General features: G+C 26.4%; 3 protein-coding genes across 3 annotated transcripts; all 3 read left to right on the top strand.

The window, feature by feature from the left end:
- The first annotated feature begins 4,581 nt into the window (after window positions 1-4,581).
- LOC113550424 lies at window positions 4,582-7,602 on the top strand. The gene is made up of 4 exons (XM_026952279.1): window positions 4,582-4,709; window positions 6,063-6,215; window positions 7,005-7,172; window positions 7,444-7,602. The coding sequence occupies exons 1-4, from the start codon at window positions 4,614-4,616 to the stop codon at window positions 7,600-7,602; spliced, it is 576 nt and encodes a 191-aa protein (XP_026808080.1). The 5' UTR covers window positions 4,582-4,613.
- A 4,035-nt stretch (window positions 7,603-11,637) lies between these two features.
- LOC113550489 lies at window positions 11,638-14,893 on the top strand. Its single transcript, XM_026952395.1, has 4 exons — window positions 11,638-11,805; window positions 12,366-12,518; window positions 13,832-13,999; window positions 14,732-14,893. The coding sequence occupies exons 1-4, from the start codon at window positions 11,707-11,709 to the stop codon at window positions 14,891-14,893; spliced, it is 582 nt and encodes a 193-aa protein (XP_026808196.1). The 5' UTR covers window positions 11,638-11,706.
- Window positions 14,894-25,132: 10,239 nt separating this feature from the next.
- On the top strand, window positions 25,133-26,978 carry LOC113549676. The gene is made up of 4 exons (XM_026951084.1): window positions 25,133-25,306; window positions 25,894-26,055; window positions 26,325-26,492; window positions 26,765-26,978. The coding sequence occupies exons 1-4, from the start codon at window positions 25,217-25,219 to the stop codon at window positions 26,921-26,923; spliced, it is 579 nt and encodes a 192-aa protein (XP_026806885.1). The 5' UTR covers window positions 25,133-25,216; the 3' UTR covers window positions 26,924-26,978.
- The last annotated feature ends 255 nt before the right edge of the window (window positions 26,979-27,233 follow it).

Raw genomic sequence — 27,233 nt, forward strand, 5'->3', positions numbered from 1 at the left:
AATTTAATCTATTTGTTAATTACGTTTTAAACAACTGATTAAGCAGCTGAATTTTGATTCAGAAAATATGTGATTGTTCTTTTTTCTCAAGAATTATATTATTTTTGAATTACTTATCTGAAAAACGACAGTTAATTATGGATTATAGTTAAAAATTGTAGTGATCATTAAAATAAACTAAATCTATAAGCTATATCTATATTTATACAAAATCTTACCTGAGTCACATTGTAATGAAGTAAGAGAAATCAAAATTGTACGTGTCACAACTGTTATATCAAATAAATAAATATGTAAGTACCTAAATCCCAAGAACCCATAACCAATAATATAATCATCGCGTTAAATACGATTTTGAACAGAATTTGTTTGTAACACGATTGAAAACGCTCGATTTTTTATTTTTTTCTAACCTTGCCAAATTTCATGATTTTTGTCGAACGATAATATGACTACGATAATGTGTTGATATTTATCGAAATTTTTTCGAATTAACCGGATGTATTAGTGACTTAGACGTCAGATATGATATGACATATACCGTAACTCATTTTTCATTATATATTTATTATATTTTTATACTTATTAATTACATAATTAACATTTGTATATGCATAATATATAATTCATATTTTTATAAGTTCATGATTATTAGATATAATCATGGATACTGTTCCAAATCATTTTATTTATCGGATGCCAGATACCCATATATTTGTAAAAGATTATTATAATTATTAATTTATGACTTTTTTGAAGAATATATATTTTATGTTTATATTACTGAATCTTTCAACAGCCAAATAAATGAAATGGCAATTTCGTACGTAAATTTGTTCTCAATCGTATTATTTTTGGGGATTTGTTTGAGTCAGCGGTTAGTTCTTTGTTAATTTTAAGTGTTCTTAATCGTTCGCCCAAAAAGGTATAGCTAGGGCTTGGAACTTCTAGGAGTTTGCATGTTTTTAAATAATCATTAAAAACATAGCTAAGTAATATAGAAATTTGTTTCATAGCATTACGAGTTTATTTTTAAAATTTATTGTTGCATATTTTGTATATTTGACTATTTTTAATTTTATATGTGAATATTTGACAATTATTTATATGAATGAGTAAGTTTTTAATTCCCAACTTATAAAAATATCTAATAGTTCAATCTTTGATGTAATTCTTAAAATAATTAGTACTATATTAAAAATATTCAAATGTATTCAATTTAAGTTGTTTTAAAAAAAAAAAAAAAGTTATTTTAGACTAAAACTCTACGTAAAATGAAAACAAATCTAAAAAAAAAGCAAATAATTAATCAAATTTATCTATTTATTGATTATATCTACAAATATATTATTATTTAATACAATTAATATAATTTTTTAAATGCATATTTTTAAGTTTTTTTGGACATGAAGTCCCTAGCCCTAGGTATAACGTTCTTAATCGTTTGATAGCTTAATCATCAAACATCAATTCATCCTGAAAATCCACTTCTACGCCCCCCCTCCTCAAACTAATAAATTGATATTTTATTCTACCCTCTTTTGTCACTTCACACATTCATATTATTGTTGCCATATCTTCTACACTCACCCTCTGTTCTGTTGTATGATCCAATGATCTAAATTTTTATCTATATAACACGAATAAAATTGCAACTTTTTTAATAAAAATAATAATATAATAAAATAAAAAAATATTATTAATTTGTAATCATCACGTGATGTTAATGGCATTTAATAATTCATCACGTATACAAAGATTGCCATTTTACTTTTTGTGGTTAGATTATTATTCAGAAGTAAAATTGTTATTAATTTACGACATATATTATAAAATCTACATACCACACAACAACATACATAACATACTGTTATCACATAGTTATTGCATCCCGAATTCCCAATAGCTTTTTTAAAAATGATTGGTGACCTTATTAACTTAGCATTTGGTATTTTCTAAAACAATATTTATAAAGTTTGTATTACAATCATCAAAGTAATAATAAATTTAATCGAATTCGATACGGAATAAATTGTAGTCTCGATTGTCATTTGTTGAAAATTCTTAAAATATAATTGAAATTGTCTGGTATTGTAATTCTTATAATAATGAAATGTACCTACTAAACTATATGTACGCTTATAGAATATTTAATCAAAACGTTATTGATTGAAAATGACTGCAAAAATAATAACTAACTGATAATGTATATTATATTATGAAGTGCGATAAAGATAGTTAATGCTTGGGAGTATATTATAGCACTTTAAATATTATTTTTTGATTTATTTGATTTTCTTTTGTAATACAATATACTGTATTCGTATAAATCTATTAATGAATGATTTCTTATTGCGTGAAGGCGTTTGGTTAATGTTAAATCAACCTAAGTAACGAATACATTAATTATGTACCTACAACAATATTGGCGATTGGCGTGAGTGCAAAAATAAAACAACGTTAAAATAAAAAGTTGAAAATTTTGAAACTCCCTGGTATCTAGTTGTTTAATTTCAAATATCACATTTGGATCTATATTGTTAAAAAACCATCTACCGTAAAATTTTAATAATCAAAAAAAGTTGTATGCGATTTTAATATTATTTTTTGTTAATATTGTATCTAATTTAATATCATATTTATTTTTAATATTTTATAGTATTTAGTTATAAATTAAATAAAATGATGTATGTACCATATACTTCCATATTGAAATATCATTGAAATACAGATGATATAATAATACTCATTTTAAAATATTATGCTTACTATTTATTCTCCCAGTAATTTAATAATATACTAGGTAACATTATTATTGGTTTTTTCATATTAATAAATAAAAAATTAACAACTAATTAAAACTTAGTATAAATATAATTAAAATAATTACAATTATTATATAAAATATAAAATAATCTTATGGCAGCATCGTTTTAACGATCAAGAGCAATTACCGAGTCGATAACCGTTTGTTAGAATTGTCTATGAGTATTAACCAGTAGCATCTCGAAAAAATCCCAGTGACTAATATCATCAATAGCTGTATGTATTTTTATGGATCCTCAAATAAACAACATACCTATTATGTTCAGTTGATCATCATCATAAAACATCGCCCTTATGTAGTATAACCATGCCCAACGAATCAATAAGACTTATAAATACCAATATTTAATCATGACAATAACTTGAATTCGTCTAGTTATCACCCAAATATTCATAGTTCATGGTAAGATTATACTGATGATTCACAAAAATCTTGATGCAGTTATAGAATGACAACTACAAATCGTTATGCTATTTTAATTAAAAATATTAATGTTTTGGCGAACAAAAAATATTTAACTAGTCACTCAACAATCAATTGATAAATATTTACTAATATTTACTTGTAAGTTAAAAGTGCTGCATTAATCGGTGTACATACCATAAAACATAATAATATTGTAATCAGTACACTTATCGTAAAATATAACATACAAACATGGTTTTTGACGCAACTGATCCATGCTTATTGAGTAAACTCAGTTAATGTCTACCTTACGCGAAACAATAAGAATACCGCAACGGTCGAATATATTTCGAAAAATGAAATCAATAATATATCATAACTTTCATATTAATTATTATAAAATCTCACATGCAACTAAAGATTGTAGTACAGACATTAAACAGGTGTTGACTTGGGCTTGTCAAAAATAAAATGAAAATATAAATTAATATATTATTAATAGTTTTATTTTTTAATAATATTAATTATTTTGTGTAACTAAAACATTTTGGAAAACACATTAAATTCCAAAATAAAGTTCGATACTTAATCATCTCTGCTATCAGAATATATAAGTAAAATAGTGTACAATATTTATATAATTTAATATATACTATAAGCGGTGTATTTATTACCTATACACTTAAGTTATTTCATAAGTTATCTAGTATAATATATTATATAGTTTATAGGTATATTTATTAAAATAAGTGATGGATATTATACAATGTTTGCATGCTTTTTAAATTTGAATTACCGCATTATTGATCAACGCTTAATTCATTATAATGCCAGTAGACGTAAAATAAGGTACTATAGAAATGTGTAAAATTATATATTATACATGATTCAATATTTGACTTAGATCTTTAATAATAACCACAATTTATTATTCATTGTTATTCTGACCACATATATACCTTGTCATTTGTTATATAAAGTTATATACAATTCAATTGTTAAATCAGTTAGTTTCTATAAAAAAAAAGCTGAAAGTTGTAGTTAAGTTGAAGTTAAAATAAAAGAGACTGAAATCCACGCAAAATATATTCGTTAATGTTAAATATATTTAATCACTATATTCTATTCATGTATTTCTCGACAAAATTGTGACAATTTCGCAATATTTATGTATGATAGGTAATTGGAATAACAAATTTAATAACCATTGGCGTGTTATATATCGAAAATACAATGCAAACAATGGAAAAGGAAATACAGACAAAAATAAAACTATATTTTAAATTTATTACTTGAAAAATGAAACTCGGTGTTACTCGTTAAATATTATTATTGGTTTAATCATCGGCACCAAAAAATTCAAGAAAAATAATAATAAATCATGAAACATCATATTTTTTTTATGTTTGTTCAAGTAATATTCACAGCTAGTTTGGGGTCTTCTGTCAATATAAATCTGTTCAAAAATTCTTCAATTGTAAGTTAATTTATGTGATATTTTATAATATCGTTCTATTGTATAATATTTGTCATATACTTACACGTAACTCATATTTTTCTGTTAATTATTCGAAATATATATGTCGCAACCACTTAATGAAATGTATCCATTTCATGAAATGAATTTATATTACATAATATGAATAATTTTTTGACCTTTTCATGAAGTGGATGAAATTCATTTTATCCACATTGTGTAAAATTATTATTAGATACAAGCGATTTCACTAAGTAGATGCGACATAGATATAACAAATAAGTTCATAAAGTATAAAACATCCATGTAAAATTCAATAAAATTGTTATATTGATGTATAATAATAGAGAAAACCATAAGTGTATAATATTATAATTCAAACAGTGGAAGCAAAATATCGAACAAACTAAACAACGTTTTCTATTGTTTTAAAAGCAATATATTAGTATTTATTACCTAATATTTGTGAGACTTGATTTTAGTTTGGAATTTTCTTATGATATAAATCTTTTTTAGAATTATTCAATCATATGTAAATATATAATATTATTTGTATTATAAATGCCATAAATTAATAATCAGGTATTCCAATAATAATTATAAAATACTCACGTTCGACAATAGTATGTGACCTATTAATATAAGAATTAACTTTTTAACTTTTTTTTTTAATGGTTATTTGATCATTCGCACAAATCGATTATCCACGCCCCTATAATTAATGTATATAATCGACGCTCTACTGTATTACATTTTCAATATTGCTCAGTAAGTCTAAAATGTGAATCAATACAAAAAAGATATTAAAATAACGCATTTAACTCCATATGTAATTATAAAAAAAAAAAATTAAATAATCAAAATAATAACACGATGAGTGACAAAGTGAGATAAGTGTAAGGATCAAATTCTTTAAATTAAAAATTCTCTCAAAGAAAACAAAATCAAAATTGTAAACGACAATAATTAAGTCAACTCTGAAGTGTGAAGTGTGAAGTATGTACAATAACAAGTGTAATAATAAAAATATTTAGAACTTTCAAAAACAAAATATGGAGAAAGATATGCAGATTAGTAGGAGAAGATAATTCAACAAGAAACATTAGGTAAAACTAGATTTAGCATCAACTGCTAGTAATTTTAGATAAAATTATAATATATTTGAGGTGGAAATTATTGATGATTATTCATTTATTTAGTCCATACAATTTCGGAAAGTTTTTCCGAAAGTCATTAAACGTTTTTGAAAGTACGACATTCAGTTTAAAACGGATAATAATTCAATATACGAAAATAAAATACGTTTTAAAATAATATTAAAGATCTTATTTTTTGACTAATACTTTTGTTTAGGGACCATATGAATTGGAATTCCAACAGGCTTATAATTGTAACCCTAAAAAACACAATAAAATCCAGCATAATATGTATGTAAGTAAAAGGGGCAATAAAATAATGCTCTTTGGGAATTCTACTCTCGAAGCACCTTTTGATGACACATTATTCGTAAGTGGTTAAAATTAAATCAATATATTACCTATATATTTTAACATATATGTTGTATTGGTATTAAGTCTCTGAAATAAATTAACTAATGATAATAATAATAATAATGTGTTTTGTAAAATATAAACGAAGCAACAAACATTTTGAATATTTAAATCTATTATATTTGACAGAGCAATATGATAGTTTCTATCACAATGTCATATGTGCGGGTAAATTAATAATATATATATGTATATTATATATATTTTAATTTTAAATTACTAAATCGTAAAAAAACCAATAATGTATACGTAAATAGCTAAATACAAGTATATAACATTGTTATAACTGCAAAGATATACAAAATCACATCTTGGATAGGTGGTTGAGACAAATTTTCCAAAATATTGTATTTATATACTAAAAAGTTTTGATTTTTACAACTCTATAAGAAAAGACATTAAAAAAAGTTTTTTTATAAATAGTTTATTTTTATTTTATAGTTGGTCACTACACACAAAAGTTAAAAATGTCATTGCATGTGGCTATAGTTATTTTATCTTACACATCCCATTCAAATATTTATACTAAAGTATACAGACATCTAACCTGTCTAGTTTTGGTTAATTTTGAATTTACAACCTGTATTAAATGCAGTATAAAATAAATAACACAAAATCTGCATTAAGTTTTTTTCAATTAAAAATATTATAGTATAAAAAAATATCTATAGTATTATGGAGCTGGAGTGGTATGGAGCTTTACAGATCCATACCAATGAACTGATACATTTCAACTTTTTTGTAGTTGGAAATGAAAATTGCTGAAAAAGATTCATTTGGGAGGTGGAAAGAAAATACATATATGCAGAAAATACCAAATGCTTGTTCATCTATGAAAAAATTATTGGGAAACAGTTGGACTGCATTCATGAATGGTGCTGGAAGTCAAAATACCATTTGCCCAATACTTCCGGTAAAAAAATTAATTTTTGACAAAATACCTTAATCAATTATTATAATTATTAAGATAAAATTTTATTGGCTTAGGCGCTTTGAAAGTATTATACTGATTTTTAGGAAGAAAGAATTACTAACATAATTTAGTATGAATCATAAGAATATTATTAACAAATAAACAATAGTTAATTTATACTATTAATTAATTAAACCATTTCACACATTCTACGAATGACTAATAACAAAATTTGTTTCTTTAATTTGTATAATTGATTTTGTACTTTCAGGGTATTTATATATCTCCAGGTCTCGATCCGTTACTTTTTAAGGAATCCAATCTTCCCAAATCATTTTTTTATGGAACGTACAAAGTAAATGTATATTATACTAAAAATAACCAAATATTTGGCTGTCAAGCTTTTATTATTGAAGTTAAACGTTCTTGAAATATATTTTATATAAGCTATGGTGTTATTTGGCTTATTAAATATTTGATTCTTTCATCAAAAATGTAATTGTTCTTTTTTTCTTAAAAACTTTTTCATTCTTGAGATAGCCAAATAAAACAAGGTACAATTTGTAAAAATTGGCTAATAATATAATAAATTCAAGATGATTATTGATTATTATAGTTGAAAATTCAATATTGATGGTAACGGTCTGTAGAAGAAATATTCATACCTTGTACTTTGTAGTGCAACTAAAATTCAAACGAAATTGGTAAAATATTGATCATAAAAATAAAAGCACAATAATTGGTGTATAGACCACAAAACATACATGAATCGAAATTGGTAAACCGATCTTTTTTAAAATAAATTCAAACTTTGTTTTTGGTGCAACTGATTTTTACCAATCGAGTTAACCCAGTTAAGGTCAACTTTAAACAAAACAATAAATCGACGGTCTCGTGCATTTTGATTTTTTAATTAACTGTCGTAAAATCACATGGTTAAAAAATTTATAGATTGGCGTAAATTTTAAAATTTATTAATTTGAATGAAAAAAAATACAAATGAAAATATACAATATACATCGATCTAAGATAAAGTCATGTGTCATCTCGTACAACTAAAAATCGCTGCAACACGATTGCGCTCCGTGAATAATAGGTATTGATCTTTTTAACAATTGTCCTTCCCAATTTTATAGGTTTAGGAATAAGATCAAAAATAAATTCTTGGATTTATTGAAAACTGTTTCAAAATATTATGACATTTATACAGTTTATACAGTTTTTAACAATACATTATTTAAAAATATGAATAAATAATAAAAAACTACAAACGCCTGTACACGTATTTTGTATTGCATACCCACTACCTACTTATTATATTATTATAACTTAAAGCAGTGGTCGACAACCGGTGGCCCAAACCACTATTGTATATGGCCCATTTTAAATTTTAGAACGACGACATTTTTTTATATATCTTTCATTATTTTAAAGTTTTAGACAGTATTTGTTTTTTTCCATAGTAAATAAATTAAGAATATAAAATTTTTATAACTAACGAACTCTTTTCAATTCGTGAATCTGGCCAAAGAGTCCAAAAAAGTTGCCGACCATACTACGGACCAACGGCTTATAAAGACGACGAACTTTTAAACATACACTCTTTTAGATTATCTCCTTACGATCACTAACCTGAGCGAATTGCTGTCATGTCACCTCTTCAATTTTATGCCATTGTCTACCACGATGTGAATATGTGATAATCTACTACCGTAACCCTCGGCATTAATGACTAAGGACATCAACGAATCAAGACCTCGTCGAAATTGTACCGTATTTTCTCCCCATAGATCATAATTACCCGCAAGGTCACAACGACTTCCATACAGGAACATAATGTATAGATAATATCTAATATATGTTACTGTTTCATTGTTATTTATATTTTTTTTTTTTTAAAATTCGAATACCGTTGATTCATAAATAAATAAAAAATATTACATTGGTAGTTTTCAACCAAAGTAATATTATGTAGTCATATACTTTTTGACGAGTAATTAATTTTGTATACGTATTTTAAGTTTGATTTATCGGTTTATTAGACAAATGGCTAAAATTGTGTGAACAAATTTATAAGTTGTTATGAAAATATTATTTCTGTAGAACAACGGGTCATATCCACTGATGTTACAACTAAAGTTAGACATTGAACAATAATTAAGTAATTCAAAAACACGCAAAAACTGTAAGTATACTTAACATGTATTCCAATAACTATATTTATAACATATTAAATATTAGGTATATTAATATTATGTATTTATATTACAGGTACATGATAGGTACATAATTTTTATATCGTGTCAATAGGCCTATTAATTTACCTATGTAAGACAGTACAAGGTAGCATTATGTAACATCAATTAAAAGTTCCATATAGGTTAGGTTAGGCTAGGTTATCTTATCTACACACTAAATAATATTTCAGTTTCATAAAGCGAGACAATAAAACAACCGGAACGCGGAAGGGCTATGAAGTATGTATATTATATACTATTATATTCTACAATCCTACTTTATTTATTTATTTTCTGTGCAATATTTTGTTTAAAACTATCATATTTATGATTATTATTATTGATCTTTTTTATTTTATGCAATAACAATAACACAAACAAAACGCAAAAAGGTTTTATTTGTATGTTCAATGAATTCAAAAATATATTTTATCATTCCAAATAATATAACAAAATTATTTCAAATCGGAATAGGTGATCGATAGTAAAATATGTAGGTGCTTACACATCATATTATAATACATATTACATAACATATATTATGTAATATGTATATAAATTCAAATATTATACAATGGTAAATAAACAGAATAAAATTAAACAATGTTTTTTGGAATTATGTACTACCTATAGCTATTTTATGTTTCATTTCTTTAATTTTGAGCAAACAACTATTTTATTTTATTTTTATTTTTTTTTATCAACTCGTTTATTTACCAAAATGTATGAACTCGATTTTAAGCTGAACTGATTAAATATATATCATAACACAATAACGATAATAGGGATAATAATATATTATGTACTTACTATATAAACAATGTTGAGCCCAGATAAATAAAAAGTTATCTAAACAAACTTAAAGATAAATTATAATAATATTATCTAGATAAAGTATTCTGCAAATTTTTGTAAAATATCTCTTGCCGTTATTATGTTTTTCTACACCTTTTTTCCATTGATAATAATGATGTTTGCCCTTTGCGTATATTTCTCCATGCATTTATATATTAATTATTTTTCGTATGTTAAATGCTATTAAATACTTATTCATTTACAATAAATTACCATAACTTGATCAGAAAGTTGTATTTTAAATGCTTCGTACACTTCAATTTGAATTAATGAAACAATTTGAGATGATATTTTAAACAAGTAGATAAACTTTAATAACTATCTCCACTTGCTGAAAACCGTGACGTTACAGCTAAATGCTCTCGAGCAGGTATAGATTTTCTTAAGTGCGCGTCTTGTTTAGAAATAGATGGACCAATTAATTTAAATAAATAATCAAAATCTGTCGAAGTAATTCGACAAAAAATGTTTGAATTTTCCATAACACTCATATGATAATTCATTAATTAATTTATTACCACTGTATCTACAAAATGTACATAAAATCATTTAGGGTATTAAAATATACATACAATTCACTATTTTTAAATAAAGTTGTGATCCTCTATATTCATGTTTTTTTTTTTTTTTAGTTTTAATTGCTAATTTATCTAGGCTATAACTATTCATTTTTATTTAAATAAAGAACGAAAAACATGTATATTGACACGAAATAAAATAGCGAAATAACATACTAAACAACAGTAAACTGTACGAAACACTACAAAACGAAAATAAGGAAACGCGAAACATGACGCGCAGCGACCTTTATAGATTATAATTATGCATTTTATTATTATTAATATATATACAAACATACAATACAGGCACGTTATAATTTATGATATTATAATACGATATTAAATACTACCTACGAAACCATAATAAAAAAAATAACAAGATTTTGTAGTATATAATATTTTAACACAATATTATGTCGTGTATTTTAATTTTCATAATTGGTTAAACTGTGACGAAATCCGAATATATAAATATACATTCCCATTACAGATAAATCTGGTATAATTGAAAATAATTGTATTATTATCATGATGATAATAAATGTATATTATGCCAGATACTCCATAGGTATATAGAACGAATTAATTATATGCTATCGGAAACTTCGATAGTTATGTATTATTCTTTGTCTACTTATATAAAAATAAAACCATTGAATAAATCTATCTAGATAATAGTGATTTTACCTTGGATAACTATCTAAATGAATATTCTCTATTTATCTAGATACATTTTCTAGATATAAGCTCAACACTGTACATAAAGTGTACAGTGTATACGTATATTTCTCTTTATATTACAATTTATTGAAATATAACAAATCAAATATACTTTATAGGTATACTTCTTGGTTCCAGCAATAAAAACAACAAAAAGAACCCATGGAGCTTAATATTTTTTTCATTTTTATTCAAGTGATATTCACAATTATTAGTCCAGCATCGTCTGCTAATTTTAAGCTACTTTCAAGTTCTCCAATCGTAAGTGAATTGTTAAGTTAATTTTATTATAAATAAAAAAAAATATATAATCTTGTGTTAAAGTAAAATATATTCCATACAATAGCAATTCAATTAAAATATATTGAGTATTTAGGTAATGAAACTGTCATTTTTATTTTTAAAACAATAAATTCGCAAAACGAAAATATACTGTTTGTATAGATTAGATATAATATGATTTATGATTCTATATTATAAAATATTGCATGGTTTGTGTTTTTTTTTTTTTTATGACACTCCTTTGTTGAATACAAGACAGTGCCTTTCTTTACACAAATTGAATAATATCTAATACACAAATACTGAAATACACAATTTTTCTTGATATCTATCGAAGCTTAAATTTGGAGAACGTTTGTAGAAATCATTAAAAAAAAAATGCTGATATTTTGTTATATTTTCTTTAATAGATTTCATAAGTTTTACATTCAATTTTGCATGAAAGACACAATAATATAAACAAATATACTTACATTTTAGTGCAAATTATAGTTATATAATATTAAGGATCTTACGCGTTGATTAATATTTCTGTTTAGGGCCCTTACCGTATGGTCTTTAAACAAGTTTATATTTGCAATCCAGCAGATCACTATAAGATTCAGATGAACTGGCATTTAAGTCACGGGGACAATAAAACAATGCTTCTAGGAAATACAACTCTTAAAGTACCTTTTGATGACAATTTATCCGTAAGTGATTATAATTTAATTTATGCATATAACGTATATTTTTTAATATACCTGCAATGTGTTATATAGGTATAATCGGCTCTTCGAAATGAATTCACTAATGATAATATAATGTAATATTTACTATTATGATTTAATTTTTGAACATTCAAAAGCAAAACTTTATTTATCAATTAAAAAACAATTAATTAGATTAGTATTATTTTTACACATTTGTACCGTACTTATGACCAGATAACACAATCAAAGGGATATTTTTAAGGGATATGGTGATTAGAGTGAGTTTTTTTTTTTAAAAAAAATTTAATGATTAATAATTTAAATACAAAAATAAAGAAACAGCTAGCTCAGTGGTAATCAAATTCTTTTATCATAAGCAGGATGTGGCGTAAAAAATAAAACAAAATTGAATACATTAACATTATAGTACAAAATATACATAAATTTAATTGTTATAAATATTAAAGAAAAAAGTCATGGGGTCTATCCACCTCATCACCCCCTCCCATTTTCCCGCCATTTAAATAGCTTATTTTCTATGTGACTATGGTGATTATAACAAGATCTCTATCTCACATAAGTATACACATCAACTAATCATTATTCACAAAATATGGCACGTGTGTTAGCATAATATAAAGTATAGAAATTTACTTTATACAAAACATTTACCATATATTTTACTACAGTAGTATAACAATACTCTAAAACTTAGAAAGCTTAAATTTTATGTGAAATTAAAATACAATAAACGCAAATAAAAGCGAGTTAAAATGTCATACAATTTTCATAACAAAGTTATAATATATGTGTGATCAATAAGTAAAAATATTTTTATTATACATTTCTAATGTCAATACTCTATATGCATATTTGTTACATACACCCAACAATATATGTATAATGTATATACTGAAATATATATAAAAATATACAAATATATAAAATCATTATTAGATACTCTATAAACATGGGCATATTTAAGAATGAATTTAATGGGATGGAGTAAGATTTTAAACAATTTTTTTCATACGCCAAATATATTTACTCGTGAAATTTTAATGGTAGATTAAAATCTATTTTTTTAAATGAATAAAATTGGTTTTAATAATCCTTTACACACCCATATAAAATATATGTACCAATATGTCACTACTTATGTTTGTAATTATATCGGTGTATATTATAAAACTATCTCGTTTATCACACATAAATCTGCATTGTATTTTTAATACAAAAAAGTTTATTTTGGAAAACGCGTTTGCGCTTCTGATCTACACCAGTGATTTAGTAACTGGTGGTTTTTTTTTCAGTTAGAGATGAAAATGGCTTACAAAGATTCATACGGAATGTGGAGAGAAAATGCATTCATGCATAAAACACTAAATGCTTGCACTTCGACTAAATTATTATTAGGAAGCGTTTGGACTACATTCGTAAATGGTTTTGGAAGTCAAAATACTAATTGCCCAATACTTCCGGTAAAAAAAATAAATTTTATATATTTTATATTTTAATAACTTATTTAGTTATTATTATTATTATACAAAATTGATTGGTTTTGAATTATTTTTTTTTTTATTCACGGTACAGCTTCAACTGTTAAGATTATATAGCTTGCAACAACAATGAAAGTTTTTGGTTAGAAATTGTTACAATGGTTTCTTAAATTATTTTTACACATGAGTTTGTTTTTGTTACATATAAATTTACAATAGATCCTTAAATTAGGTTGTACATGTAAATTTGTTAAAGGAATGAAATTATTTTGTTGGTGTTGTCATGGGTTGGGCTGAGGACTTCGAAGAAGTTATCGGGCAATTCTAGTTTTTTCTGGTATCCGTATGGTTACGACATTAGACAAGGAGGTGCTTGACTGTGAGAGGTTCTCCGCAGGTTTGGCACATTGCAAGTTGAATTATTATAATGATCTTATTAAAATATGCAAGATTCAGTAGGTACTGTATTTTTAATATTGTGATTAACAAATGAACAATGGGTTTAAATTGATTTATATAATTTAAATATAAATTTAACGTCAAATATTAAATAATTAAATTTATTTACTTGAAATATACACATCATTAAATTATCTTCATCATAATTAATATTTAATTTACAATTAAAATTGTTCAAACCGTTTTATACAGTCTATTAACGATTGGTAATAAAATTTGTTTCTTTACTTTCTATACTTAATTTTATAATTGCAGGGTACTTATATATCTCCAGGTATGAATCCGTCAATTTTTGAGAAGAGCAATTTCGCAAAAGAATTAATTTATGGAACATATAAAATTCATATTATATTCAATTCACGTAAAAATGAGATTTTTGGATGTGTAGTTTTCATTGTAGAAATTAAGCGTCTATGAAATATTTTGAATAACAACTAAGTTTTTAATGGTTTATTAATTAATAAATTAATTTTGAATTGAAATAAAAATTAATTTTTCACTGTTTTCTTGAATTATAATGATTAATAATATCCTGAAGTCTGGTTTTATTTGTTAATTTTCTTTGCAATTATGTTTTCAACTTCAATATTATTTATATACAAATCAATTATTAATTATGTAAAAAATTGAGTATATTTGTGTATTTTTATTTATAATGAGTTTAGTAACTTTGAATATGCTTTGACTCAAATAGCTTTCTAATTTTTGAATACAAATTATAACCTAAAGTGAAAAATTAACACATTGAAATGACGCTGTGTCGCTTTATATTAAATCTGTAATTTTCTGGTGTTTCATAAACATCATACGACATTATGTTTGGATTAATTACAAGTTGAAAAAAAGGCCGAGTAGGTACTAATAATTTAAAAAAAAAATTGTTTTTTGAAGATAAAACAAAAGATACTGAAATATATGTTAAATTTTTTAAATAATGTGTAATGTGTATAACATCCATGATAATCTTTTTCTATTTTCAAATTATCATTCTTGTATAATTCACAATGCTCTCCACATACTAAATAGGACAATGCAATAATGTTAGGTTATGTCGACATTTATCAAGTATATTGTCATATAGTTATTGATTTAGTTGCTTTTCTATTAATAAGTATACATATATATATTACGTGGCTGTTACAATAAATTATGTTGATTCATAAAATCTCCATGAATATGAAAAAAAAAATTGTGTATTTTAAAAATTATAATTTCTTTTAATTTAGTAATTTTTACTTTATTAAACAAATTAGTATGGGATAGGTTAGCTAATAGATAATCTAGGTGATGTATAAAAAAAATAAAGAAAAAAAAAGAAGGTTCACATTATAATATAATTATTTTTGTGTTCTTTTATAATTAAGTATTATTATATTACTTAGTATATTATTAATAAATAACAAAATCTTTTTTCAAATAATCAAAATAAACAATTTAAAAACAAACAAAACATTCTTAATATTTTTTTAACCACCTGTTTCGGTTCTAGTTAATATTGTTTTTTTTTTTTTTTTAGTGGGAGGTTTACCTTTTAATGGTTCTCTAATATTTTTTTGTAAATGCTTTAAAAGCCTTCTTCTCTTAACTTCATGATTTATGTTACAACAAAAGGTGTATGTGTCTGACAGGTTAACTGATTATGATGTATTTTTGGAAGTTTTTGCACATTGGCTTTAAAATTAAGTGCATTATAAATATTGCTAGTAATTTCATACTGTATCCAATAAAGTTTGCATTTATTGGGGGAAGTGGGTCACCAAAACAATTTCGTGGTCTTATTGATTTGTACATACTCGTTGTAACTTTTGTTTTATCCATATGGTATATTCTTTGAATTTAGCATTCAAATAACTTCACTTTTAAACGAAATTACATACAATTGTTTTGTAGCATATAAGTAATAAACTGATATACATCAGTATTTGTATGGCTGCGTTAAACCATGCTAGGATTATTAACACGCAACACATAGAATATTATACTATTTATATTGATTGGACGTGTGGAAATCGGTTGTTCAAAAACATTATATTCTAAAGCAACGACAACAACTACGATGGTAATAAAAGTCGATTACACATCAGATGGGTTTATTTCGGTTCCAATAATGCAGGGCATAGGTATACAGGTTTTCTCGTTTTTCCTCGTTCAGATTTTTATTCAGCAAAATTGTTTCCCTTCGGGATTCGTTTATGGAATACCAGTAACGGACGAAAAAATAATAACGTGTTGCTCCACGTGCACTGTACAAAACGAAATACGTTTTGTTTCTATTACCACGTTAAACAAACGAAAAAAAAAACAAAAGAGTAAATAATATGGCTGTTATTCCGCGTATAGAACAAATAGCTCCTTACACGACCCCCGTTGATATTTTTACATGTATATTATTATATTTGGGTATAATTTGTGATTAACGGCGTTTCCAAAAAGTGGTGATGAGGGTATTAGGCTATTTATGCCCGAGCAATCTACTTGAGCTTTTCTAAATATTCATTGATATATTGAAAGTGAGGGTCCCAGAAATTTTAGATCGATTTTTAAATAATAAAATATATCTATCTAATCAGTATCCGTGATAAATCATTTCAAAAAAAGTTCATTTCCTATATATTTTTTTTTTTTAATATTTTACTTATCAGTATAATATAAATTAACTATTAAAACATAATCATTGAAAAAAAATGTACTGTCAACTTTTTTGTGAGGTAAGAGAAGACTATTACTTTAGTTTAGGGTGAATTCAATTTTTTACGGTTTATCCTTAATCTATTCTTAAATATGCCACTGTACAAGTATACGCTACAGTATAGGACACCCGATAAAAAGTTAAAGTACAAGATACACTACATCGTAAAATTTAATAACACAAAACGATTCTATTTTAAAGCTTGATAATCTAAATTTCTTCACCAAACCCCTTGATTAGAGAATTCATCCAAAAAATTTTAGGTACATGGAACAATTTCTATAATTTGTGAATAAAACGCATCGTGGTTGGTTTATTTCGTTTATACTTTAGTGCAATATGAGAGGACCTAAGCTATGGGTATGTAATAGGGAAAAGTGGAAAAATGTTTTAATGAAAGCAAAGAGCCTAGATGGTCTTAAAAGTAAAAATATTTTAAAGCGATTCAAATATTTTTGAAATTTTACATAATTACTGCTTTGTTTCATATTTTATGATAGTCATTATATGCCATATTAACTTGTAGTTGTTAAAGTTTAAGACTTGACGGTTTTTTGAAATTCTGCAAGTCACTCAAATTAACATTTTACTTTTATCAATATTCTAAATCAAATATGAATATTTAAGTGATATACAAATAACACAAGTAATCGATGTGTAATAGCAGTGTACACTTAATAAATCTAATTTTTTTTTTTTGTCGATACAATAATACATTTCCGGTAGCTCGTTCGAATTTCGTAATTTCCGAATCACAACGTTACCAACATCCGGTTTACGCGTCCTGTCTATAATAACTCATAATTTTTTTTTTTTACATTTTCGTTTCTGATCAGAACACACGCGTATCCCGAAAATAACACAATCGGCCTTTAGGGAGATATTATATTATTAGGTGTACTCGTCGTGACATATAACAAAGTAGTTCTTATGCTTCTACGTGAGTACGGTGTTGGTCCATTTTTCCATCTCTTTTTTCTCGAATTGTTTCGAGATAACATAATAATACGATGTGATATATTATTATATCTTCATATATATATATATATATGTATGTATGTGTGTGTGCGTAAGAGCAGAGAAAGAGAGAGAGACGTATACGCGAGACCATAACATTATTTACGTCATCGGCGGCGGCAGAAAACTTTTTTGTCTCTTCAGCGATTACGCCTGAGGTGATTGCCGAAGCAGCCGGTGGGCGATTCTTAGTAACCCGATGAAATAAGAGTTGCAGATATCGAATACGTAGCATATACAACCTACCATCATATATATATTATATGCGGGTAAAAAGCACGCGTATTTATAATATTTTATTGCCTCGAAGCGAATGAATAGTTCCTCCACTGTCTCCGCGAAAAACACTTTAAGACGACTCGTCGTTTCAGCCCACGGTCCACTCGTCCAGCACCACTTCACCCCGCGGACTAGATGGCGAGATATAGATAAATGAGGGGGAGAGATCGTTTCCGCGCGCGTACACACGCATAAGTTAGTTCCGGAGCGTGCAATAAATGCGAATTAAAAGTTTCTATGTCTTACTTCCTTTTCTCTCCCATCTCTCGTGTTGTTTTCTGTTTCTTTTTGTCGTGCTCCACGGTCGCCGCCGCACCGGATATGATATATAACTATTGCGTATATATATAAACGAGAAAAATCCTATGAAGCCCGCGGACGAGTGTCGCCGCCGGGAGGACAAAGTGCGTGATCCGCAGCGTGTTTCGGGGAGATACGATCTCGTTTCGTTTATTTATATTGCTATTTTTTCGTACGTATACGTCGTAATGGCCGTAATGCGAAAAGTTGCTCTTGTACTACAAAACGTGACTACGTGATTAATCTGAGAAATTAAACAGAATCGCCACCTGCAGCGGCGCGCATAATATAATAATATATTTTTGTTGCATATATACTTTATAAGCATTTGCAAGCCATAAATATCGCGAAACTTTTCTCTCTTTCGGTTTAGCACTAGTCCGTGTATAATGTATATATATATATATATATTTAAGTATATACTTACGCTCGCGTGATTCGCGTCTCTTCATCTCCGCATCCGTTTAATCGCGTCGGCTGCTGAAAATTCAATTTTAACGCTACCGAACACCGACGGTTAAAAAAATTGTAAAACAATTCACTTCTGCACTTTTTATATTCCGGCAATACTACGCTATACTTACATATATAGTATATATAATTGCTATTACTATAGCGTATGTAACTAATTTACAAAAATAAGCCAATACCTAAAAGACGGTATACAAAACTCATTAAATTTTGTACGGTCGTAGCTTACACACATAATGTCGATGGAATTTACACGATCGTCGATATTATAACAATACAATGTAAGCCGAAATGCTTACAGTACGTGAGGTAATATATAATAATTAATAATATAAGACGTTACGACATTACGAGGTGCATGTTGTCTAGTATTCATACGGTAACAAAAAAAAAGACAAATACTGTAATTATAATATTGATCACCAGTTTGCAATTTCGTATAATATTGTCCATCTGGACTTCCGAATCTATCGCTACCGAATACTACAAAATCGTATGTCAATATGTCACCCTTAGCTGTACAAAAGAAAAGAGGATCTAAAATATTTCAAACAGTTTTTTACGCTTCCCGCATACGATCGTACGACGAATCTCTAAAATATTATATTATTTCGATGCTTTGATAGTAAGACAAACCATCATAATAATATTATACATTGTTAACAGTACGACATATTTTTCTTTTATCATCGCATTTTACATACAATAGGTGTTTATTATTTCCTCTATCGCGTTTCACGGTTTTGTATTATATTATATTAATTATTATTATAATAAGATACCTACTGTTTGTATGTTTGGATTAAACGTGGACATCATTTTTTTTAGTTTTAGTTTTTCTTCGACTTAGACAACACACACTACTAGCATGATCCGTTTTTTTTTCTCATTAATATTTACTAGATTACTAGAATACGGATTTTATTATTTTATGTTGCTATATATTTTTATTAGAGATGACGTTCATATTCATGTATGCCCATTATATACGAGAACCTCCCGGAGATAATACATTTTATATATTTCATGTCAATCTGATTATTATACTGAAATTGTATTTTGCATATAAATGCACACTTAGAGGATTAAAGAATATTTTTCGACGATAAAAACATATTTCTAGCGAATATAATATTATATATACTCGCGTTTGCGCGAAAACCCAAATTTGATTTATACGATATCCGAACGAGCGCGTTACCCGAGTGGAATTTCCAAGTAGCTGTCGCTTTATATATTTTATTCTTCTGCAGCAGAAGTTGCCGGTTTAGTATAGCCATTTCAGGTTTATATTCTATATTTCTGTGTATAATTAAAATTGTCAACTTCTAATATGCGATTGATAATTTCACAAAATATCGCATTATTTGCATTTTGAAATAAACTATTTGCATAAAAAATAACTTGATTGGTTTGTTTTTATTTCGCATCAAAATAACACGTACACAAACGAGAAGGATAGTCACCATCAATAACGTTACAGCGTTATGACTGGAACCTTACAGCCGAACGTTATAATCACGTGATAAATTTTTTTCTAAGTCCCTCCGAAATAAATTTTACTTCAAAAAAACAAAATTCATGAATATTTTTATATTATTTCCATTTATATGATCATTATCTAACTGTCTTAAAAATATCAACAGATTTAATATTTTAATTTCAAATGTACACTTCATTACAGTCGCGACCTACTTTATGTATTTTCCTTTATCGTCCACAACACGTCTGATATTGACCACAGGCCTATTAAAAATATTGTATTTACTATTTAGAGACCGGTACTTTGAAATGTTTGTATAAACAACAATGACTGTTTAAGGTTTTGGTAAACGATAATTAATAATGTGGTAATGAAAACATTGGCACTTCTAAATATTGCACACCTTTTGTTACAATAATATAACTAATTCTTTAATAACTTCATTATTAATAATTAAATGTATCTGTTTGTTGAATCAGTTTTTCAAAAATATTTTTCTTTATACATTTCGAGGAAAAATTTTTCTAAAAAACAAAATGAATTTACATGGTTATTGTATAGCAAACCCTCTGAAAAGATCAAACTGTTGGACTTTATTGTCCTTTATAATGTCGAATGAACGAACATATTTGTATAATATTATATGATTATAAGTTAAAATTATAGTTTGCTATGCATCATCATTCGATTCATTGTTATATTATCATGCAATGAGTTAAGACAATATCACACAGGTATTTATAATAATTATTATAATTTCATATTATTATGCTGGTTTTTGTATAAATTAACGAACCAAAAAAATGTAATTTTATATCATATATACATAAAGCAAAAGAATATCAGAAAACATACAAGTATACAATTGATCGGTGCACATATGTTAATAAACCATAAAATATAGCAACTATTCTTCAGCCCGACGGTAACGGTTTCTTGCGTGGTCGACACCAGCACTGGTACTGCTGTTTCTACCTGCAATAATGTTGGACTAGGCGTTCCATCATTATTTATGTTGACGATTACCTGTAATATGAAATGGCATATCAATGTAAGAAAACATGCGTAGTGTGTAGGTGTATAGTAGTGAATACTATATTATTAATTGAATGATGTTTAACATGCAATCTGAAGATCCTAAGTCATACAAGTTATAATCGCACTGAAATAAAACGGTAATTTTGATTGTACTTTTATAAGTAACAATATCATAATAAATTATGATTCATTACTCCGTTCTAGTTACAAAATAGGTATCAAAATAACTACAAATCTACGAGTTAGCCACAATTTTATAACGATACACGGTTTGTAGACGTTCAATTATGCGCAATATTTAAAAATAACTATTTTTATTTACAGTTTAAATATTATTTATTTGCCTGATTATCAATTAACATACAATTATTATTACAATATTTTGTGTAAATAGTGATTTATTAATTTTCCTAATAGTTTATCACTATTGATTTAATATAAACTTTTATAAACTCACATCAACGATACATGTAATTATCTCAATTTAAAACTAAGCTACGACAATATTTTGATCGCCTAAAACAGATAACTGTATTTACTAATTTATATATTATAGTATAAATAAACGTAACCATCCAAAAAAAGTAAAATTTTAACTGATTCGCTTGAGATTTTCCTTTGACCCATTATATAAATTTAACTCATTTCAATTTACATTACAGACGACCTTTGTACACGCCAAGTATATTTCAATAACAAATATGATTGTATTTTGATGATATCCTAGGGCGGGGGATCTATTGATTGGAAAAAATCATTCAAAATCCCGGGGCGACTTCTCAGTTATATAGAAAGATTAATTGAACTACGCACTTTACCGAAAGGGCGTTTATAATCTTTCCGAAAATTGTTGTATATTACTTAGCCCCACCACTGACCAATTTAGCTGATCTAGAAAAAAATGAATACCGAAAACTACGGCACTAGCTAACCTTATTGTCCACGATAAACTGTTTGCGCCTGTTATTGTTTTTCACGTTCTGCTGCTTGTTTTGTTTGTTGTAATTAATACCATGACGACCTTCGCCATTTCGGTTTTTAGCGCAATGTTGTTCGTGGTGGTTTCTGCCAAAAGGCTTATCGCACTGCTTCTTACTACAGTGCTTCTGATGTTGGTTTTCACCGCAGTGCTTATCGTAACGGTAAGAATCGCATTCATTTCCCACACGTTGATTTTTACCATATTGCTGCTCATCATTATAGCCCTCAACATCGCGGTTTTTGCCAATATTTATGCCGTGGTAAGACAATTCATTACGACAAGTACCGTAACGAGGAGAAGACCTCGCCACAGTCCACGCAAATTTATTGCGGTTAGAATAACCCGCGGAAATGGAGCTCCACCACTTTTGTAAGGGTTCAAACTGTGTTGAAATTCGGCCTTGGCGGGTAGTGAATGCAGGTGACCGTGTAATGGGTACGACCACCGCCATCCATTCATCGTCCGAATTCAATGGTATGGCGAACACAGCTACGGCGGATAATTCAAGAAGCGCCAGCAGAATTATCACCGATATCTTGAAGGGGGATAGATAAACTCTGCTAGGGAAGTGACCAGCCGATGTTATTGACGAAGAATGCTTCGGTTTAGCTGACGTAATTATCATCATAGTTATTTCGGAACTATACACTATGAATATAAATCAAAGATATATTTTTTTTAAATTGTATTTAATTATAATGTATGTCGTTCCGGTACAGTATCGTTTTCTATTCCGACCACTGATTATACTGCGCTATTCTGATTTACGACGAGGTAATACACGACTTAGTCAAAATGCTATACAATACTGTAATTAATAAACTGTAAACATCGAGATGTGGTTTTGTTCAGTTAAACATTATTGATATTATTATATAATATTGTAGCTAGGATACATTATAAAAAATCGTTTTCAAATATCACAACTATTATTACACTTATTTCAGCTAACTATTTTTTCCATTTCAACGACACTTGAATTCTTAGAAATTGTATTTCGCATAAATAATATTTTTATAATAAAGTATCAAAACTATACTATGATACGATATTTTGATCAGATCCCAATCATATAGTTAATATGTTAAGGTAATAATATTACATTTTGTGATAAACTGTTGCTATTTAATTCCTTGTAAACCACGATGTTCAATAATATTAATTACTTACTATATTCTTAATAATTAAAACATTCGATTGATTCACAATGCAATTAGTTATTTTTAACCCTATATCGTATCATATAATATTATGTTGTAATAGACTCCGATATAGATATATTCATATTATTTAAAATAAAATATTATCCTCATTGTATTTAATATATAACATATTTTAGAAATAAGTTCAAAAATTAAGTTTTAGTGTTTAATCCAGCTATGAAAACTATTATTTTCATTTATTATATTTCAAATTAACTACATATTGTGACAACCATAGAGCATCTGAACTTAACTAATATATTTTTTTCTAAAAATGTATTATTTTAATAATATGCTTATTAGATAATAAGATAATATTTAAAATTCATACATAATCCATAAAGTAAAAATCATCGCAATGTCACTCATACTCTTTCTTATATTAAATCGAAATAAAATTATTATTATTATCCAAACTAAAGATACTTTCATGCGCTTTATAATGATTTTAAGTTTTGTAAATAAAAAATGTTAAATGTATAGTGATTGATGTACTTATTTGTATTTCTAACTAGAAACTCATTAGTCTCCGCATAAATACGTTCAGTGTAACAAATATAAATTTCCATATTTTGCATTTCATCATCACCTATCACACAACTTTTATCTTTCGACTGAGCAAGACAAGTAAAATCATTATAGTGTATTGTATTAATATTTCGTAACATAATTATTATAGTTCATTAAAATATATGTATACTTTTACTTTTATAAAATAAAAAATAAAAAATGCTGAAATACATCTGTTCTATATTTTATTACACTTAAAAACGTTATGCTCGTTAGTAATATGACGGTAATAATTCATCTGGATTACGTATATTATTTCTATTCCATGGCCTTTTCAAATGTTCGCCACGAATCATATAATAAAAAAAGTTTGCGATAATTACTCTAATTATCATAGATTTTCTTTGGTATACCTCATTAATTTAGACATAACATAACGCACAATTTTGTAAATTTATAATACACTATTTTGATACTTATCATGTGAATATATTTATGATTCTGCAATCAGTGATTTAATGAGTTATAAATACAATGACAAACACAATGCCAAACATAATAACTGCAATTTTCAAACACGACTCCAATCAAGATAATTATTTAAAAAAAACGTATAGATAGTCACAATAACATAGGCACAATAAATTGCATTCATTATTTGTGTTTACTAGAACAAACAAGAAAATAAATCTTTGTGCTTTATATATTATTTTAAGTAAAATACTTCATATCGTAGTGTTGGCGAAAACTTAAACTTATACTCGTCATAATGAATCTTTTTTTAACTAATTCACTAATAATGTTATTATTATCGTGCATCGAATCGAATGCTTTTAATATTTTTACAAAATTACCTCTCGTAAGTGAATACTTTTGATTATTGCATTATCATTTCTACAAAATAATGTTAGGGTGATAGTGTGGAACGTGTAATATTAGTGATTTATTTATTTTTTAGAAGAGATCATTTTCTTTTGTCCATTAAATTATTGACATACAGGTACATAAATAACAAAAAAAATTTTTAAAAAAAGTCAGTATCACTTTAAATTCAAATTCATAAAAAAACAAGGTAAATAAAATACTAAACAAAAACCGAGCGCATCAAACTCAGGTGGCAACAATCTATTGTTCATCATTTTATCCACGTCCACAATATTTATATTTATTTATAATAATATTTTCGTTATTGACAAATGTAATAAATTATATGGAAAGTCTTAGGGTTATTGTAAATGAAAAATTGAAAATACTTTAGTAAAATAGTTAATCTTAATTTTATCGAAAGTTAAAATATGACATAATCTATTTTAGGTTGGCATATACGCTGTTAATATCTTATAATATACCGTATACCATACTATCAATATTATTATTTTTAACTGATAAACTTATATATTTTATATGTTTAAATATGGTGTACATAATCAATAGATTCCTGTTTAGGGTCCATACAAATTAATCTTCAAACACATTGGCAAATGCAATGATTCTTCACAAAACAATAAAATACAACATCATTTGTACCTGAGCCAAAATCCCAAATCCAACGTGACTGAAATCAAAGGATACACAAACAGTAGCGTTCCATTTGACGACACTTTGTTTGTAAGTATGTCTATATTTGTAAAATGTGTATTATTTTTAAATTTATAATAAACTATACTCTGACAGTCTGACACAAAATCTAAAAAATTACTTTGTAGTTTAAACATAATATAATACACTCTTCTGGATGACTACCGGATTGGAATGTCTTTAATTGTCTAAACGCAAACATTCATAACATTTCTTGTTTGTTGTTACATTTAAAATATAATATTAAATTACTCTTTAATAGTAATATATATTAAGCAATCAGTGTTTATTTTCCCCAGTTGGAAGTAACTTTTTCTTTCAAAGATGCAGATGGAAGTTGGAAAGACAATACGTTATACCATAAATCACCAAAAGGTTGCTCGTCGTTCAAATATTTATTGGGAGCATCATGGACCGCTATAATGGAAGGATTAGGAATTAAGAATGTCACATGTCCTATATCTCCGGTATAATAACATAAACAATCATACAATATAATTTTCGAATATATTTTTATCGTTACTATTAAAGCAACTATTGAATCAAATTTAAGTTTGTTGATATTATGCGGTCGTCGATATTAAATTAACTTTTTTTTATTTGATTACAACATCAATCGAATATTATTGTAGAACATTATTTATTGTACACGATATAAATTAATTATAATTTAGTAATACTATTTTAATTACTAATACTATTAAAATAATTAAATAATCGTATACTTTAAATCTTTTAGGGCATTTATACGGCTACGGGCGTGGATACATCATTGTTATCAAATGCAAATTTACCAAAAACATTTGTTTACGGGACATACAAAATTCAACAATATTATACACTTAAAAGAGAAGTTTATAGCTGTATTATTTTGATTGTAGAATTTAAGCCTGTTTAATGTACAATATCATCTAAATATTTATGCAATATTATACATTTATAACCTAATATTGTTTATAATGCTCCAGTAAGAACTATATAAATGTTTTAATTTTACACTAATAAAAATAATTCATTGGTATTAATCAGTTTACAATACAGGATAATAATTTAATTAAATAATAATAAAATAAAGAAAGAGAATTATTATGAATTACAGATATTACTTAATGTCCTTATGTTAATTTTAACATAATTTTTCCTTATGTTTAACTCCCGATAACTGTACTTGATTTCACCTATTTATTGTTTTATACTCCTCACATACC

This window comes from Rhopalosiphum maidis, chromosome 1 (genome assembly GCF_003676215.2).
Source record: "Rhopalosiphum maidis isolate BTI-1 chromosome 1, ASM367621v3, whole genome shotgun sequence".
NCBI classification, from domain to species: domain Eukaryota; kingdom Metazoa; phylum Arthropoda; class Insecta; order Hemiptera; family Aphididae; genus Rhopalosiphum; species Rhopalosiphum maidis.